The sequence below is a fragment of the Salmo salar genome, chromosome 23 (genome assembly GCF_965601325.2).
Source record: "Salmo salar chromosome 23, fSalSal1, whole genome shotgun sequence".
NCBI lineage: Eukaryota > Metazoa > Chordata > Actinopteri > Salmoniformes > Salmonidae > Salmo > Salmo salar.
Genome location: NC_138313.1, coordinates 36,466,377 through 36,484,353, shown reverse-complemented (window position 1 = coordinate 36,484,353; position 17,977 = coordinate 36,466,377). Strand labels below are relative to the sequence as shown.

Genomic DNA, 17,977 nt, shown 5'->3' with positions numbered 1-17,977 from the left:
AAAGTATTCAGACCCCTTGACTTTTTCACATTTTGTTAAGTTACAGCCTTATTCTAAAATGGATGAAATCGTTTTTCCCCCTCATCATTCTACTCACAATACCCCATAATGACAAGGCAAAAACAGTTTTTTAGAATGTTTGCCTATTATTATTTTTCTAAGTATTCAGACCCTTTACTCAGTGCTTTGTTGAAGCACCTTTGGCATCGATTATGGCCTCAATTCTTCTTGGGTATGGCACTACAAGCTTGGCACACCTGTATTCTTCTCTCCAGATCCTCTCACTCGTCAAATATTTCTAGGGACTGTCAACTTTACAGATTCGGTCATTCTCTGGCACGGCATTAGTATGAAAGACAACGTCCTCCTGGTTTTCCCCATGTCATGTTCTGCTCTCTTGACCAGACAAGGTTTTATTTGTTAATGATCCAGCTCTATAACATTCTTGATGATATTGCGCTAGGTCCGAAGGGGTTGGAGGACAATCCTACATCACTCCCAAAGCACCACTCCTCCTAATCAAAATATATTAATCACTTTCATATTAGTATTACTCGCTCAACTAACGAAGTGAATCATTCATCGTCCAAGTTCTATGTACAGGAACACAGTTCTACAGTAACTATAGTAACCTTGGGGAATACACAAGAGGTGTGACTGTGAGGTGTTTTCTTTCTGACAGGCAGAGGTCAGAGGAGCGCTGGGTCAGTCAGTCTATAGGGTCATCGTGTCAAACACTGTCCACACACACTGTGGGGTTTTTCCACTTCCCACAGATGTGATGGTCGGGATGTGTGTGTGCGTGTGTGTTTGTGTGTGCGTACCTGTGGGTCGGACAGGCGGCCCAGGTCTGGGTAAAGGTAGAACTTGATTCCTATGAAGGCTCCCGGTAGGGTGACCCCTCTGATGAGCAGGATACACAGCATGATGTAGGGGAAGGTAGCTGTGAAATACACCACCTGAGGGAACAGTGTTAGGGTTGTACTGTACATACACATGGCTACGGTATGCACAGTGCAAAACAGTACAGCACCAAGGATCACAGATAGCAATGTACAACACAGTGGGTTAAACAGGTGTCTATTCATAATAAGAAGCAAAAGAGTCACTACACACTCTAAAAAAAGAGCTATCTAGAACATAAAAGGGTTTTTCGGCTGTCAACACAGGGAGAACCCCTTTTGGTTCCATGTAGAACCCTCTGTAGAAAGGGTTCTACCTGGACCCCAAAAGGGTTCTATGGGGACAGCCAAATAACTATTTTGGAACCCTTTTTTCTAAGAGTGTAGTCATCTCAGGTACTGTATCACGTTATCTGCCAGACTTCAACAGGACCACATACCTAGAGTACCTGGCTGTCCAAAGGTGTTAAGCAACTTTGAGAAATGCGTATAAATACTTAGAATATGTCCTGAACAAGTGACCAGACCAGGAGTAACTCTTGGTCCTATTGATTGCCAGAGAATATGCTATTGACTTTTTCAAATTTAAGAGCCTTTCCGGTAAGAACACCTTTCTATATACCGGTGCTGTTAAGTGGAATAAACTACCACAACAACTTAAAGCTATATCGACCAAAACGTATTTTTAAACGAATGTCAAAAGCTTTCTGGTGACTGAACGGTAGAACCATTTTCATGTCTGTATCTATATCATTTATTGCACCATGCACTTTAAGGGACCACAATGGAAATACAGTAAATCGTTGTATTTCTTAAACTGCCAAATAAAATCACTCAATCAATCAATCTGGATAGGGCTCAGAGGTTCTTCCTGTTCAGGAACTGTATTAGGGAGGCTCACAGAGACAGAAGGTAGAGTACCTTGCCAGTGGACTTGACTCCCTTCCAGATACAGAAGTAAACCAGTATCCAGGCTATGGCCAGACACAGCACCAGGTCCCAGTTGAGAGATCCTATATTGTCTATGCCAGAGGAGATACGCAGAACCCTCCGCCTACAAAATCACAAACACACAAGGGAACAGATAACGTGAGATAACTATAAGTGGATACATATGTGATTGCTATTTACAGATAACCAAACATGATTAGTAAGCTCTGAAATTACAGAGCAAACATGTACATTATGGAGGTATCTGTAAGGACACCACAGCTCTTAAAATCACCCATAAAGAAGACTATCTTCAAGCCATCGTGTTTTTGTATTCAGCAGTGCAACACCACTTGGCAAGACAACGGCCAGTTGGCTGAGGAATAAACAGTAGGCCACCCAGGCTCCTTAAGGGGATGGAGAAACAATAGACTCTTAGTACTTACTCCCAGAACTCAATGACAGGAGACGTGGCGTTCAGACGTAGCTGATTGAAAGAGTCATTCATCCTCTGGAACTCCAAGCAGGAATCTTGAGAACAGAAATGCACAACAAGTTCACACAAGTTCAGTGAGGACACCAGCTATGTGGTTTCTCTAGGGAACCCAACCATATTCTAACGTTAGGTAAGACTACATGGGACACCACCAACTGCTGATGTAAAAAGTCTTTATAAATACATTTGATTAATAAGTGAGTGTAGTCCTGGATGTTTCTGCTCAACCTCTCTCTGTATATGGTGGCATATTGGAGTTTTCCTAATTCGATCGTGTTTTGAGGGCAGCTCTGTCTCGAGGGCAGAAACAATGTGAATGTTTAGGCAATAAATACGATTGGTTCAGTTTAAGTAATCTCAATTGGTTTGGGTTAGGGGTTGGGTGACATTCGAACCAGCAACCTTGCCATTGAGCTTTCATCCAACCAATCATATTCCTTCTGCCCAAGAGGAAGAGCTTCGACAAGATTGAATAAGGAAAACGTCCACTGAGCCTATGGTGGATCTCTGACCTGTGTTCCATGTGTTGTTGCAGGAGGCCCAGGGCAGGTCCCAGGTGAAGGAGTAGGACAGGTAGAAGATGGCCCAGGCCAGGACGATGATGTAATAGAAGTTCAACAGAGCCACGATGACTTGTGTGGCGTAGCCCACTCCTGCAGCGGGGACCAAGGACAAGTGGAGCATTGTGGTTCGCTATGACAATGCTTTTCAATGTTGAATACAACAACACGCATGAAAACCATGACTTCATTCACATTGCCGACTCCACCATTTCCCATCCGGTAGCCTCTCTGGCTCCTGTGTGAATGTCTACAGTTATATTGTCCTTATTAGGGGCCAATTGAATGATGAAAGCGTTGGATACTTGGAAGTGTGCCAGTGTCAGTGGCATGCCAACCATTACATCAACCCCCTCCTACTACATACTGGCAGACAAGCATGCACAAACACACACATGCACTCACACACATGCACAAACACACACATGCACTCACACACATGCACTAACGCAAAAGGTTCTCAAAATGTCTCTCTTATTCCATTCCGTTATGCAGACAAGTAGTAGACATGACTGTAGATAGAGGTAAAATCCACCAAAAAAACGATGTTTTGGTATTTTTATAATTAGTCCACTGTTGATATAGTCCCAAAATGTTTTGCCCTTTGAAGAAGCAACGTGATGATGCAAAATATCAAAAATATAGTTTTTGAGTGGATTTTCCCTTTAATCCTGTCCTTGAAACACATTCATATGCAGTGCACATGAAATAAAATATAGTTCTGACAAAATGTTTTGTAACTGTACTATAACCGAAAAGCCAGTAGTTTCACAGGAACATCCAAATGAGCAAATCTGTGAAGAAAGGCATTTCTTCATAGACAGTAGATATTAGTGGAGGATCACCTTCAAACAGTGGAGTGATCTTCCTCCAACAGGTGATACCGCCCTCGCTGGTGTACTGTCCTAGAGCTGTCTCCAGGAAGAATACTGGGATCCCACACGTGAAGAGGAAGATCAGGTAGGGGATGAAGAAAGCCCCTGTTGGGAGGAGAGGGGAAGTTGTCGACTCGAGCACTAGAACTCCATTTTGATATGAGGTCAGAGGACATATGTAATCAACAAGGATGATGCTTTTTGAGGCAACATTTCAAGGTTGGACGTCCCAAAGGTACTCTAAAATGCTACCTTGATTTGGCCCATTTTAAAGTCAGCATCCCACGTTTCCTTCGCCGGGTAGGATATCCACAGATCTTGTGGTGCAACTTCTGTTACAATTAATGATGGACGGAAGACCCCGATTTGGAGAACATTTTCCAGAAGAATGAGGAGTAACTTTGTGAAATGTGTGTATTAAGTTTATTTATTTTCCAAATGATTTGAAAATGTTGATCAAATTACTGTCATTTGTATAATAATGTAAATCATTTGGACAATGGCGAGTTTGCTGTTACAATGCTATTACTATGACATTTTACCAAGATATGAGAAATGGGGTCTAGACATAATACATCAATTATTGTTTTCTGATAAAATGATACATTCTCTTCACCCTAAAGTTCTACAGATATAAAAACAATGAAGTTTAAGAAACCCAGGACTACCTTGTGCCCCCGTCCGTCCGTCCGTCTGTTTGTCTACTCAACCTCTTTTAAAACGACCAATTTAAAAGACATCAACCCTGTCATTCTGAAAAACTCCTTTTAATTGGTACCTCCATAATATTGTGGGATATAATAAATTCCAAACAGGAGTATGTTGTTTGCTACTGTTGTACTGCATGATTTATATGTTTGATGTGTCTGGGCTTGGCAGGCGGCACAGAAGCATAAACATATCAGTCAAAAATTCATTAGGGGGATTTATTGCTCAACAACAATTTACATACCTTCAAATTAGCACTATTGAGGTTTTACACCACTGCTAATCCCAGATTCCATGCCCTTCATAACGGTTTCTAGCATTAAAACACAATGTACTCAAAGGCTCCAGTGCCATTTAAGTTCATAACAACAGGCTTTGGGTCAGTTAAAGGCAATATAGCTGGTAAACTTACATTTCTTTAATGATATGGATATGACATCAGTCACAGTTGTCCTGATCAATAGTACTGAAGGACAATTATGAACCGATAATATGAACAAAATGATGTGACATGTTGTCATTGAGCACTGTGATGGTTGCCCTTTCCTGCACTCAAATGACCTAGTGGCCTCATGGGTGGAATGTTATTCATATCTTTCCTAATTACATTATTAAAAAATATATTTAAAAAAACAGCCAAAAATCTGGTCTTTTTATGTGAAACGGTTTTTGTTATATTTCAGTCTTCTGTGAAGTATATAAAGTGTAATATTGGGATGCAAACTCAACATTGAACACATTTCAACTCTATATCTGACATGGTACAGGTTTCTTCTTTTCTTTTAGTCCATAACCATGTGTGTGAGGTGTATACTTTTGTTTCAAAATATATTTGTTTAAAACTACCAAGAAACACTCTGAGTGACCCAGATTTAGCCCACTGCAGTAAAAGGATAACACCCACCTCCTCCGTTCTTGTAGCACAGGTAAGGGAAGCGCCACACATTTCCCAGTCCTATGATCTCCCCGGCGACAGACAGGACAAACTCCACCTTGTTGCCCCACTGACCCCTCTCCTTCATCTTCTCATCGCTCTGTGGCACAATGTCCAGGGGCCGACTGTGATCGTTGGAGGGGTCCATCTTGGGCAGGCTCTCCATGTCGCCTGAAGAAGCAACACATTAGAGTGAGTGAAGGAGAGGTGAGACACTGGGAGGGAGAGTAACACTACCTTACATAATTATATAGGCTAACCCCACAGCCTAAGGTCTTGCATTTACTGTGTAGTGATATGGAGCAGGGAAGGGGTTTCTCTTGTAGTATCTGTATACCTTTATCACACCACTCCCAGATCAACAGGCTCATCTTAAAGCAAACACAACGTTACAGTCTTTAAGTCTCCCTGGGGACTATCTCCTGGAAATGAACAATGGGAGGAGTACAAGCCTCAAAGACATGGGGGTTATTGGGGCCCTTCAGTTGTGCATACATCCCCTTTGAGTGTTTGGAACAAAGGTCAAGCAGCAAGAGGTGTGAGAGAAGGAAGAATTTCAAGACATTCTGTAGTTCTCACGCACAATTTACGGCAAGCAAGAATCAAACATTGACAAAACATTAAGAACACCTGCTCTTTCAATGACATTGACTGACCAGGTGAATCTAGGTGAAAGCTATGATCCCTTATTAATGTCACTTGTTAAATCCACTTCAATCAGTGTAGATGAAGGGGAGGAGACAGGTTAAAGAAGGATTTTTAAGCCTTGAGACAGAATATTGAGACATGGATTGTGTATGTGTGCCTTGCAGAGGGTGAATGGGCAAGACAAAATATTTAAGTGTCTGAACGGGATGTGGAAGTAGGTGCCAGGTGCACTGGTTTGAGTGTGTCAAGAACTGCAACGCTGTTGGGTTTTTCACACTCAACAGTTTCCTGTGTGTATCAAGAATGGTCCAACATCCAAAGAACATGCAGCCAACTTGACACAACTGGGGGAAGCATTGGAGTCAACATGGGCCAGCATCCCTGTGGAACTCAATATTAGGAAGGTCTTCTTAATGTTTTGTACACTCTGTCCCTCACTGTCTAGAAGGGGTCCCGTTACTGAAAATTGGGTCTTACGTGACGGCTTGTTTGAGCTTCACAACTCATGGCCGGACGGTGTTTAGGTCCAGTGATGCTGAAAGAGGAAACAGACAGCTCACTGACCGTGCTCACTACTGTCGTATCTCATTAACAAGGCCTCTCATCACCCTCCCACTCCCTCTCTGTTTCTTTCTCTTTCACTCTCTCTTCTTCCCTCTCACTCTCTCCCTCACTCTATCTCTCTCTGACCCCCTTGTCTCCCTCTCTCAACTTGGTTAGTCCAGTAGCCCCTCCCGTCACAGATCAAACAAAACATATTCATGTTCGGCCTGCGGGAGAGGACTGTTCCACGAATCCTCCCCCCCTTAACCCAAAACACCAGGGCCATTCCGACCTGGCTCTCCTGGGTCTAATAAGACGGCTGTTTTCTCGGCAGAGAGAGTTGAATTTAGGTCTGCAACAATAGGAGAGATGGCAACCACGTTGTGCCATAAGCTTTGGGAATGTGCTCTTAGCTCAACCTATCACTGGTAGAGCAGGGCAGGGTGGATGGGATGGAGGGGAGAGAGGAGCCAACATCTTCTGAGCCTGGGCCAAATTGTGGCCAGCGGTAAAAATAGAGCCCCTTGTTTTCAGAAGGTATTTGGTGGGAATGAAGGCTTGGCATCATAAAGGACTCTTATTGGCAAGGGGCTTCTTTGTGCTGCTGGGACGGCATAGAGGAGATCTCCAGGCTGCCAGGGAGCTTGATCACACTTTACCTTGGTTTTTCACAGGCTCAGTGTGGGCCACGGGGGCAGTGTGACCCACAAGCCAAATTCCTCCACACTGAGACCTCTCCAGACTCCAGTCCAGGGGTGCAGGCCCCACTTTTTTTTTTACTTGGTGAGAATAAATATTTGTCTCATTTTTAGTAACAGGACAGCTGCTTTGCAGATAGGTGTTTATACAGAAGCTAGGGGGCTGTCTGAAATGAAGGCCAAGACTGAGGAGAACCGAGCACGCCAAGCCTCAAGCCAAGCATTCACCTCACTCATAAAGCCTCACGCAAAGCCACTGGGCCAGCATTCACCTCTCTCATAAAGTCTCACGCAAAGCCACTGGGCCAGCATTCACCTCTCTCATAAAGTCTCACGCAAAGCCACTGGGCCAGCATTCACCTCTCTCATAAAGTCTCACGCAAAGCCACTGGGCCAGCATTCACCTCTCTCATAAAGTCTCAAGCCAAGTCACTGGGCCAGCATTCACCTCTCTCATAAAGTCTCAAGCCAAGTCACTGGGCCAGCATTCACCTCTCTCATAAAAGACTACACTTCAACAGACTCACTGACTGACTACAGTGGGTAGCCTACTGGACATTACTGTTTCTGTCAGCCTACTGGATATCACTGTTTCTGTCAGCCTACTGGGTATCACTCTTTCTGTCAGCCTACTGGATATCTCTCTTTCTGTCAGCCTACTGGATATCTCTCTTTCTGTCAGCCTATCGGATATCTCTCTTTCTGTCAGCCTATCGGATATCACTGTTTCTGTCAGCCTATCGGATATCACTGTTTCTGTCAGCCTATCGGATATCACTCTTTCTGTCAGCCTACTGGATATCTCTCTTTCTGTCAGCCTACTGGATATCACTGTTTCTGTCAGCCTATTGGATATCACTCTTTCTGTCAGCCTACTGGATATCTCTCTTTCTGTCAGCCTACTGGATATCACTGTTTCTGTCAGCCTATCGGATATCACTCTTTCTGTCAGCCTACTGGATATCTCTCTTTCTGTCAGCCTACTGGATATCACTGTTTCTGTCAGCCTATCAGATATCACTGTTTCTGTCAGCCTACTGGATATCACTCTTTCTGTCAGCCTACTGGATATCTCTCTTTCTGTCAGCCTACTGGATATCACTGTTTCTGTCAGCCTATCAGATATCACTGTTTCTCTCAGCCTACTGGATATCACTGTTTCTGTCAGCCTATCGGATATCACTGTTTCTGTCAGCCTACTGGATATCACTGTTTCTGTCAGCCTACTGGATATCACTCTCTCTGTCAGCCTACTGGATATCACTCTCTCTGTCAGACTACTGGATATCTCTCTCTGTCAGACTACTGGATATCACTCTCTCTGTCAGCCTACTGGATATCACTGTTTCTGTCAGCCTACTGGATATCACTGTTTCTGTCAGTCTACTGGATATCTCTCTTTCTGTCAGCCTACTGGATATCACTGTTTCTGTCAGCCTATCAGATATCACTGTTTCTGTCAGCCTACTGGATATCACTGTTTCTGTCAGCCTATCGGATATCACTGTTTCTGTCAGCCTACTGGATATCACTGTTTCTGTCAGCCTACTGGATATCACTCTCTCTGTCAGCCTACTGGATATCACTCTCTCTGTCAGACTACTGGATATCTCTCTCTGTCAGACTACTGGATATCACTCTCTCTGTCAGCCTACTGGATATCACTCTCTCTGTCAGACTACTGGATATCTCTCTTTCTGTCAGCCTACTGGATATCACTCTTTCTGGCAGCCCACTGGATATTACTCTTTCTGGCAGCCTACTGGATATCACTCTTTCTGTCAGCCTAATGGATATCACTCTTTCTGTCTGAATACTGGATATCACTATTTCTGACTACAAGTGGTGGGAAAAGTACCCAGTTGTCATACTTGAGTAAAAGTAAAGATACCTTAATAGAAAATGACTCAAGTAAAAGTGAATGTCCCCCAGTAAAATACTACTTGAGCAAAAGTGTCGAAGTATTTGGTTTTAAACCTATGTAAGTGTCAAAAGTACATTTAATTGATAAAGTATACTTAAGCATCAAAAGTAAAAGTATAAATACTTTCAAATTCCTTATATTAAGCAAACCAGACGCCAGAATTTTCTTGTTTTAAAAATGTACGGATAGTCAGGGGATATCACTATTTCTACTCTTTTCCCAGAAAACACAGGGGTTATTATTTGACTGTGAACGTATGTTTGTGTTCATGTTGTGTTCCTATGTGTGAGAATCTGTGTGTGGGTTTGAGTGTGTGTGTGTGTGTTCATGTCTGTTTAATCATTTGCTGTTCCTACTGCAGGTGTGGATTGATGTTGGCCCTCAGATCTTCTTCACCTACGCTGCCATCTTGGGAAATGTTCTCCATAAGATTTGCTTCATGACATTGTGAAATAATAGATGGCTGTTGTGAATATAAGTGATTATGATTCTTGGCGTCATACAAAGATAGTCAGAGGATTTAGACTGCAAGTTCCAACCTGAATCACCATTATTCATAACAACCCTATTTTCATCACGTTTTTTTCCTAGGGGGCATAGATATGGCACAAAGCTCCGTACGATACGCTCCGTTGACACACAAAACAGAAAAGGATTTGAATGTTGGAACTAGATGTTCATAAACTTGTCTGAGGACATTACAGCATGCCATCACACCCACCAGTGGTGAGATCCTGCTCCAGCTCTTATTAACATCATTTAACCCTACATTGGTTTTAGGTGCATTGAACCACCAATTGATATAGATTGAGTGTACAAAACATTAGGAACACCTTCCTAATATTGAGCTGCATCCTCTTTTTCCCTCAGAACAGCCTCGATGGCAGGTGTATCGGATTTTAATTTTGCAAACCATTACCAAAAAATTATAAAAATGTTAGATAAATGAACATCTCTGGTCAAATTATTCAACACGTCTGTCTGAAATTATGTTTACATTAAGACTGAGTGTGATACTGTACGTACATGTTTAAATTATCCAGTATCTGAGTTTCTTTGTTTGTCTGAGATAAGTCAAGTGAACACTTGGATCTGGGTGAAAACTCATCATACTGATTGTGGTCAGAATGTACAAGGCACAAGGTCCTGGATGAGTTAAGGACACAACTGAGTGAAAACCCCCAGTGAAAATGTAAACAATGACATTGATTTCCACCACAGGATCAAATCTGCTAGGTTGCTACTGTAGAGCCACGTTTAACAAAACCAAAAAGCTGAATGTTTTAACAACCAGAAATGTATATTAAAAACTATTACTGTACTCAATCTATTTGTATGCCCCTCACTTTGTCCATCTGACAAAAAAAAACAATAACATTATCCAGACACCTGCAGCAGCTAAGTATGCCAACATAAAGTAGGAATGATTCTCCTGTGGCTCTGGCTGCATCTATCATGGTAACACATTACATATGGATCATTTATTCAGTAACTCTAGCAACAATATTGCATTAACATGGACTTACATACTACAGCAGTTTAGTCATTATTTTTCAATTGCATAATGGAGTTGAGGGGATGGTCCCACTTCAAACTAACTATAACTTATACATTCTTTATATAGCACACAAGTCTTCACAAGCATGGCATGGATCCATAACAAATCATCTAAAAGCTGGTGTCATACTATATAAAGGGTGTATAAAGGGTAACATAACAGCTCCTTATGTAGGGTGCTATAGCAGCTCCTTATGTACGGTGACATAACAGCTCCTTATAGAGGGTATCATAACAGATCCTTATGTAGGGTGACATAACATCTCCTTATGTAGGGTGACATAACAGCTCCTTATGTAGGGTGACATAACAGCTCCTTATGTAGGGTGACATAACAGCTCCTTATGTAGGGTGCAAACAAATGGAACATAACCCAACCCACTATACATTTAACTCTAAAGACAAAAGGGCAAGGCAAGTCATGCATGATTCTTATGTTATTCATTAGCCAAGGTTAACCAGGGCAGTTGGGATTGTTTCTAATGATACAGTAACACATTGCATTTAAATTGGTTTAGATGTTCAATGCATTTGTGTCGATCCAACTGAATCTGCACACATTTGTAAGCAACCTGTCAAAAGAGTGATTATGGACCTCATCACCAAAAGTGGTCAACAACAGACGACTTGTCAACCTTACCTTCTTAGAGTATATCCATGACTTGCATGTCATAAAGACTGGATAAGATCCATGGACATTAGCTCCTCTCAATAGATCAACATCTAGACTATTCCTAACCTCAGTGACAGTTTTCATTATTCACAATCAAAAAAGTGCCAAATAATGGGTCCCCAAATGTCTCAATAAGGAAGCAACATCAGACCAGATGGGATATCTTCATAAAGACAAACCAAGCATGGCGCAGAGCCAACATCTAGGATTCAACAATACTCACTGAATATTCATCACACTTAACCATTCAACAAAAAGTTATTTTTAGAAGAGAGCAAACTCATGCCAACCTAAAATGAAGCAGGAAATATGCCACTGTAATTGTGTATGATGATTTCACCAGTACAGATGCATGGAAAAGTAAGCATATTTTTTTTCACCCAGTGCGTACTCACCTTTCATAGTGATGTAAAGACAGCCTTATGGTTTGAATGGTTAGCCAGATATTGACCTGTTGGTGTCCAGGTTGCACTATATAACGTGCATGGAGGGGCGGGGATCTCTGTAACTCCAAACTTTAGTTCAGTCTTCAATGAGCTTCTCGTCAACTTTTCTCTGCACCCTCTGCTAGCCCCCCTTCCTCTAGTTCCATTCAGAAACCCACACACACACACTCCCCCCCCCCCCCCCCCCCCCCACACACACACACACACACTCAATGCAGCACACTAGAGGTCTGTGCCTTCTCTGTGTGGTGGGTCGATTGCATAACCTTGGAAACACACATTCTCCCAGGGTCTCTCTCTCGGTCTATAGTGAGAGGGGGAGGTGGGATTGGGTTCAATATTGTGTTCAGCCTTATAGATCTCCCTAAATACATTACAGACTGACACACACAGGCATGCATGCAGGCACACACACACACCGTCGCACCCCAAAGAGCCCCATCAAACCCCATCATATATTCCTCTAGTCAAGTGAGATTTCTAAGCTGTCTGCACTGACTGATTGTAATTAAAACATCACTCCTGCTTAGTGAAGCCCCTGCTCCCAAACACATCCCCGATTCATCCCCCGGAAAATAGACCGGATCCCTTCCTCACAGGCCCAGCACCCCATTCACAACATTTTCCCACCGCATGGGGCTAGAGTGGCCCAGTTCAGGGCATTTGTTTGAAGGTTGTGGGTCTTAACAATCCAGAGGCCTTTTCTGGGGTTGACGTGTTCTGGCATTTTCTGCCTTGCAGGTTCTTTTGGGGTGAAGGCATTTTGCTTCTCCCTCCCTCCATTTTCTTTTTCAAATTGTATTAGTATTCTAGCCAAGGACAGAAGTTTGCTTTCCCTCAACCTGCAGTTGTTTGACTTAGTTGTACTTGTATTCAGGGTCTTGGAGAGACCGTAAATTAGAGATACAGCTTGGCTTTGCCAGATAACTATCTAGCTTTCCAGGAATTAACCCCATGTGAAATCAACAAATGATCTATCTGCATAATAGATTTGACTACATCTATAATCTACATCTTTAATTATGCTAACGATTACTCCCAGTGCTTTACTTTGTATGGGGGGGGGTAGCTCAACCCTTCCACCACCAAACTGCCTCTAGTTCATACTGTAGGCATAGGTCCTGTGCATTGTAAATGATTTGCAACAGATCCTCAGTGGAGATAATGACCAGTAGACAGCCCTATAGCGCTTTACAGAAGACAGCATTGACAGTAACTAACATAACCAATACTGTTGGCAATGAAATTGTGTTACCCCAACACCACATTTTTCTGCCAAACAGATGGGATGGCGTTTCATCAGTAATTGTAACCTTTGGCAGAGTTATCCTAAAGCATGCTCCTTGTAGTAGCTTGACAATTGGATCGTTCCTCTTATCATTAAACTGTATGCTGTGTCACCATGACTCCCTATACAAGGACCTAATAATCTAAACAGGATACATCTACAGGTACAATTGAGAGCATTGTCGGTTGGACAAGGTGGTTTCATGTCCTACGCTTACCCGCCTTCAAACCATGGGTATGCCCAGATCTATCAAATATAGAATGACCATGATATCAACGTACTCCATCCACTTCCTCAAGTGCACATGATCAGGTAGTATAATATGTTTTGAAGGTCGACTTAAACATGATAAAGGGAGTCAAGACAGTGTCAGGCCTAGATTTTCAAAATCAAAGCAAAAACAACTGCTTCAGGTCATCATAGTTCAGTCGTTCAGTCCTGTTTTGGAGGAAAGCTTCATTAATTGCCCACACATTCCATTCTTTAAAAAATGGCCCAAGACCTTGTCCAAAATAATTGTCACACTTGATGATTTCCACCGGTCTAAAACAACATAAAGAGTAAAAAACGGTCCAACAACAATGAATTGTATTTCCCTTCATCCTCCCCCATTTTAGTTAGTTTCCTGCTGTTCTTCACTGTACTGCCACAGGTCGCTGATCGGAGTCTCAAATTACACCATATTCCCTATGTAGTGCACTACTTTTGATGAGGGCCCACAGGGCTCCGGTCAAAAGTAGTGCACTATATAGAGAATAGGGTGCTATTTGGGACTAGGGAATAGGGTGCTATTTGGCACTATATAGGGAATAGGGTGCTATTTGGGACTTACACTGTGTCTGTCCGCCAGGCTGAAGACGCTGCCCTGTCTTTCCTTGTTACAATCAGCCTGCCCTGTTCATAACAACCATGCTGTTAATTAGGGGGTTTAAGCATGCGGCTCCAGGTCTCCTGTCGTGAAGGAAGGCAGTTTGGGCCTGATCTGTAGTCTGACTGTGAGACACAGTTGGAAGGTTTGCTCATAAAGATTCCCATAAAGCCCTGCTTTATCTTAATTTAACTAGTTTGTTGCACCAAGAGGTCATGATTATGCATATATACTGAATCTTTGATATTCTTTTCCCCCCAGTCTGATTTAGTGCCTGGTCTTGTCCAATAGGTTCCAACGGTTTGTTGGTATATTAGAGGGAAACAGTACATATACACGTGTTCCTGAGAGTCTTATCTTTCAGTGATGGGGTCATACTATTTTTTAGCTTTAACCATTGAAAAGATAGAGCCACATTTGTAGGAAGAAAACAGAAAGAGCGCTCTGTTTATAACAACCATGTCTAGCGGCTACCGGAGGTTACTGACCTAACCCCAGACTATGAACCAAGCTCACATTTTCTCTCCCGACCACATTTTCTAACCAGGCGACCCCACATCCCTAGTTTGGGAAACCCTGCCCGACAAGGTCCGGAGCCTGCTGGTTCTCTGTTCTACGTGATAGTTAATTGCACCCAGTCTAAATCAGTCCCTAATTAGAGGGGAACAATGAAAGAATGCAGAGGAACTGGCTTTGAGGTCAAGAGTTGAGTTTGAGGGATCTATAGCTTAGTCAGAGTGTCAGTTACACATTGATTGGTAACGGTTAAGCTAGTGGATATGTAGCCTGCCCTGAGTGCCAGTCTCTTTCTGCTTTCTTGCCAACTCCTTGTCACTCATTGTTACATGTTTAGCATGACAATTCCATAAGAAGTTGGCAAGAAAGCAGAAACAGACCAGCACTCAGACTAGTGGTTATGGTCATTAAACACATATTTTTCTGTTGTGAAACCAAGTGGTTTTGGGTTCTATAAGCTCGGGAGATCAGGCGGTTTGCGAGTCCCCTCACAGGTGCTTCCAGTGTTTAGAATAAAGTGTGCGTGGTGTGGGTGGCAGCTGATGTTTACACAAAGACACTGCGTAAACATTGCTATGGTAGATTTGATTGACCAATCAAATGTGAGAAAGACCTGACATTCACCTCATCTAACCTACAACAGAAATCAGACTTAACAGACTAACATAACAATAGACATAACAGACTATTATAACAACAGACTATTATAACAACAGACATAACAGACTATCATAACAACAGACATAACAGACTATTATAACAACAGACACAACAGACTATTATAACAACAGATATAACAGACTATTATAACAATAGACATAACAGACTATTATAACAATAGACATAACAGACTATTATAACAACAGACATAAAAGACTATTATAACAACAGATATAACAGACTATTATAACAATAGACATAACAGACTATCATAACAACAGACATAACAGACTATTATAACAACAGACACAACAGACTATTATAACAACAGATATAACAGACTATCATAACAACAGACATAACAGACTATCATAACAATAGACATAACAGACTATCTATAACAATAGACATAACAGACTATCATAACAATAGACATAACAGACTATTATAACAATAGACATAACAGACTATCATAACAATAGACATAACAGACTATTATAACAATAGACATAACAGACTATCATAACAATAGACATAACAGACTATTATAACAATAGACATAACAGACTATCATAACAATAGACATAACAGACTATTATAACAATAGACATAACAGACTATCATAACAATAGACATAACAGACTATTATAACAATAGACATAACAGACTATTATAACAATAGACATAACAGAAGAACTATCAATACAGACATACACTACTGTTCAAAAGTTTGGGGTCACTTAGAAATGTCCTTGTTTTTTAAAGAAAAGCAAATTTTTTGTCCATTACAATAACATAAATAAACATAAATAACATAAAACAGCAGATTTTTAAAGGAATATGTGCGTACATAGGCGTACAGAGGCCCATTATTAGCAACCATCACTCCTGTGTTCCAATGGCACGTTGTGTAAGCTAATCCAAGTTTATCATTTAAAAGGCTAATTGATCATTAGAAAACCCTTTTGCAATTATGTTAGCACAGCTGAAAACTGTTGTGCTGATTAAAGAAACAATAAAACTGTCCTTCTTTAGACTAGTTGAGTATCTGGAGCATCAGCATTTGTGGGTTCGATTACAGGCTCAAAATGGCCATTAACAAAAACTTTCATTCCGAAACTCATCAGTCTATTCTTGTTCTGAGAAATGAAGGTTATTCCATGTGAGGAATTGCCAGCGATGGTAGCTGGTAATGGGCCTCTGTACGCCTATGTAGATATTCCAGTAAAAATCAGCCGTTTCCAGCTACATTAGTCATTTCCAACATTAACAATGTTTACATAGTATTTCTGATCAATTTGATGTTATTTTATTTTATTTTCTTTCAAAAACAAGAACATTTCTAAGTGACCCCAAACTTTTGAACGGTAGTGTAATTGAACAAACAGTTACAAACATTCAGATAGCATGACACTGCTGAGCATCAGCATCAACTGAGTCAACTTGAAAAACAAACAACCAAGGTCATATAGGGCCATTTAGGGTACAGAGACTGTCAAATGTTTGCATTGACGTAACACCTGCATTGACTTAACCAACATGATAAGGCAGGACGGGGTAAAGATTCCAAAACTGTTTTGAGGGACAGTTCAACACCTATGATCTTTGGCGAACCAGATTGTCAACTGAATTTTTACTCCCATTGACGTCAGTGAATGATTAATTGAAATACGATTTAAGTGGAAGATAAGATTCATACCTATCTATGTCAGGTTATGTTATGGTTACAATCAACTCTCTCACACTAAACCTGTCGTGCCGATACACTCCCATCTCCTTACAGAATTGCATGAATCTGTACAGCCAGATATCTACTGATATGTCAAGAGAGTGACACTACACCAGAGTTCTCACTCAGAAGTCAACTTGAAGTGCATTTATGGGTCTGCAGCACAAACAGTAGGGGCTGCGATGTAGCCTAATACCAATGTTATGAGACTAGTGTTATAACTAAGAACAGTGTTATAACTGAGACTAGTGTTATAACTAAGACTAGTGTTATACCTAAGACTAGTGTTATACCTAAGACTAGTGTTATAACTAAGACTAGTGTTATAACTAAGACTAGTGTTATACCTAAGACTAGTGTTATAACTAAGACTAGTGTTATAACTAAGACTAGTGTTATAACTAAGACTAGTGTTATACCTAAGAACAGTGTTATAACTAAGACTAGTGTTATAACTAAGACTAGTGTTATAACTAAGACTAGTGTTATACCTAAGAACAGTGTTATAACTAAGACTAGTGTTATAACTAAGACTAGTGTTATAACTAAGACTAGTGTTATAACTAAGACTATTCTTATAACTAAGACTAGTGTTATAACTAAGACTAGTGTTATAACTAAGACTAGTGTTATAACTAAGACTAGTGTTATACCTAAGACTAGTGTTATAACTAAGACTAGTGTTATATCTAAGACTATTCTTATAACTAATACTAGTGTTATAACTAAGACTAGTGTTATAACTAAGACTAGTGTTATAACTAAGACTAGTGTTATCCCTAAGACTATTCTTATAACTAATACTAGTCTTATAACTAAAACTAGGGATGCTTCTGCAGTCTCTGATTATTGTAATTATTTGCTAAATGTGTTAAATACAAGTAAGGCACAGTTTTTAGTGGCAAAGTACAGAGTGATGGGATAATCAGCATTTCTAGTCATAGGTTTTCATTCATTGTCAAGTAGAGCCCCCTGGTGGCCTTTTGTTACTGTCAAAATGACAGAATTAAAGCCCAAATATG

General features: G+C 41.1%; 1 protein-coding gene across 1 annotated transcript in view; it reads right to left on the bottom strand.

Annotated features, from left to right (window-relative positions):
• Positions 1-11,979, bottom strand: part of LOC106584498 (sodium- and chloride-dependent GABA transporter 2) — a 55,686-nt gene extending 43,707 nt beyond the window's left edge. The window contains exons 1-7 of the mRNA XM_014169873.3: positions 11,844-11,979; positions 5,376-5,576; positions 3,734-3,868; positions 2,841-2,981; positions 2,279-2,363; positions 1,824-1,956; positions 825-959 (exon numbers count right to left, since the gene is read on the bottom strand). Of these exons, the coding sequence (XP_014025348.1) occupies positions 825-959; positions 1,824-1,956; positions 2,279-2,363; positions 2,841-2,981; positions 3,734-3,868; positions 5,376-5,576; positions 11,844-11,850 (837 nt within the window). The 5' untranslated portion in view covers positions 11,851-11,979. The remainder of the gene's footprint in view (positions 1-824; positions 960-1,823; positions 1,957-2,278; positions 2,364-2,840; positions 2,982-3,733; positions 3,869-5,375; positions 5,577-11,843) is intronic.
• Positions 11,980-17,977: the final 5,998 nt, after the last annotated feature.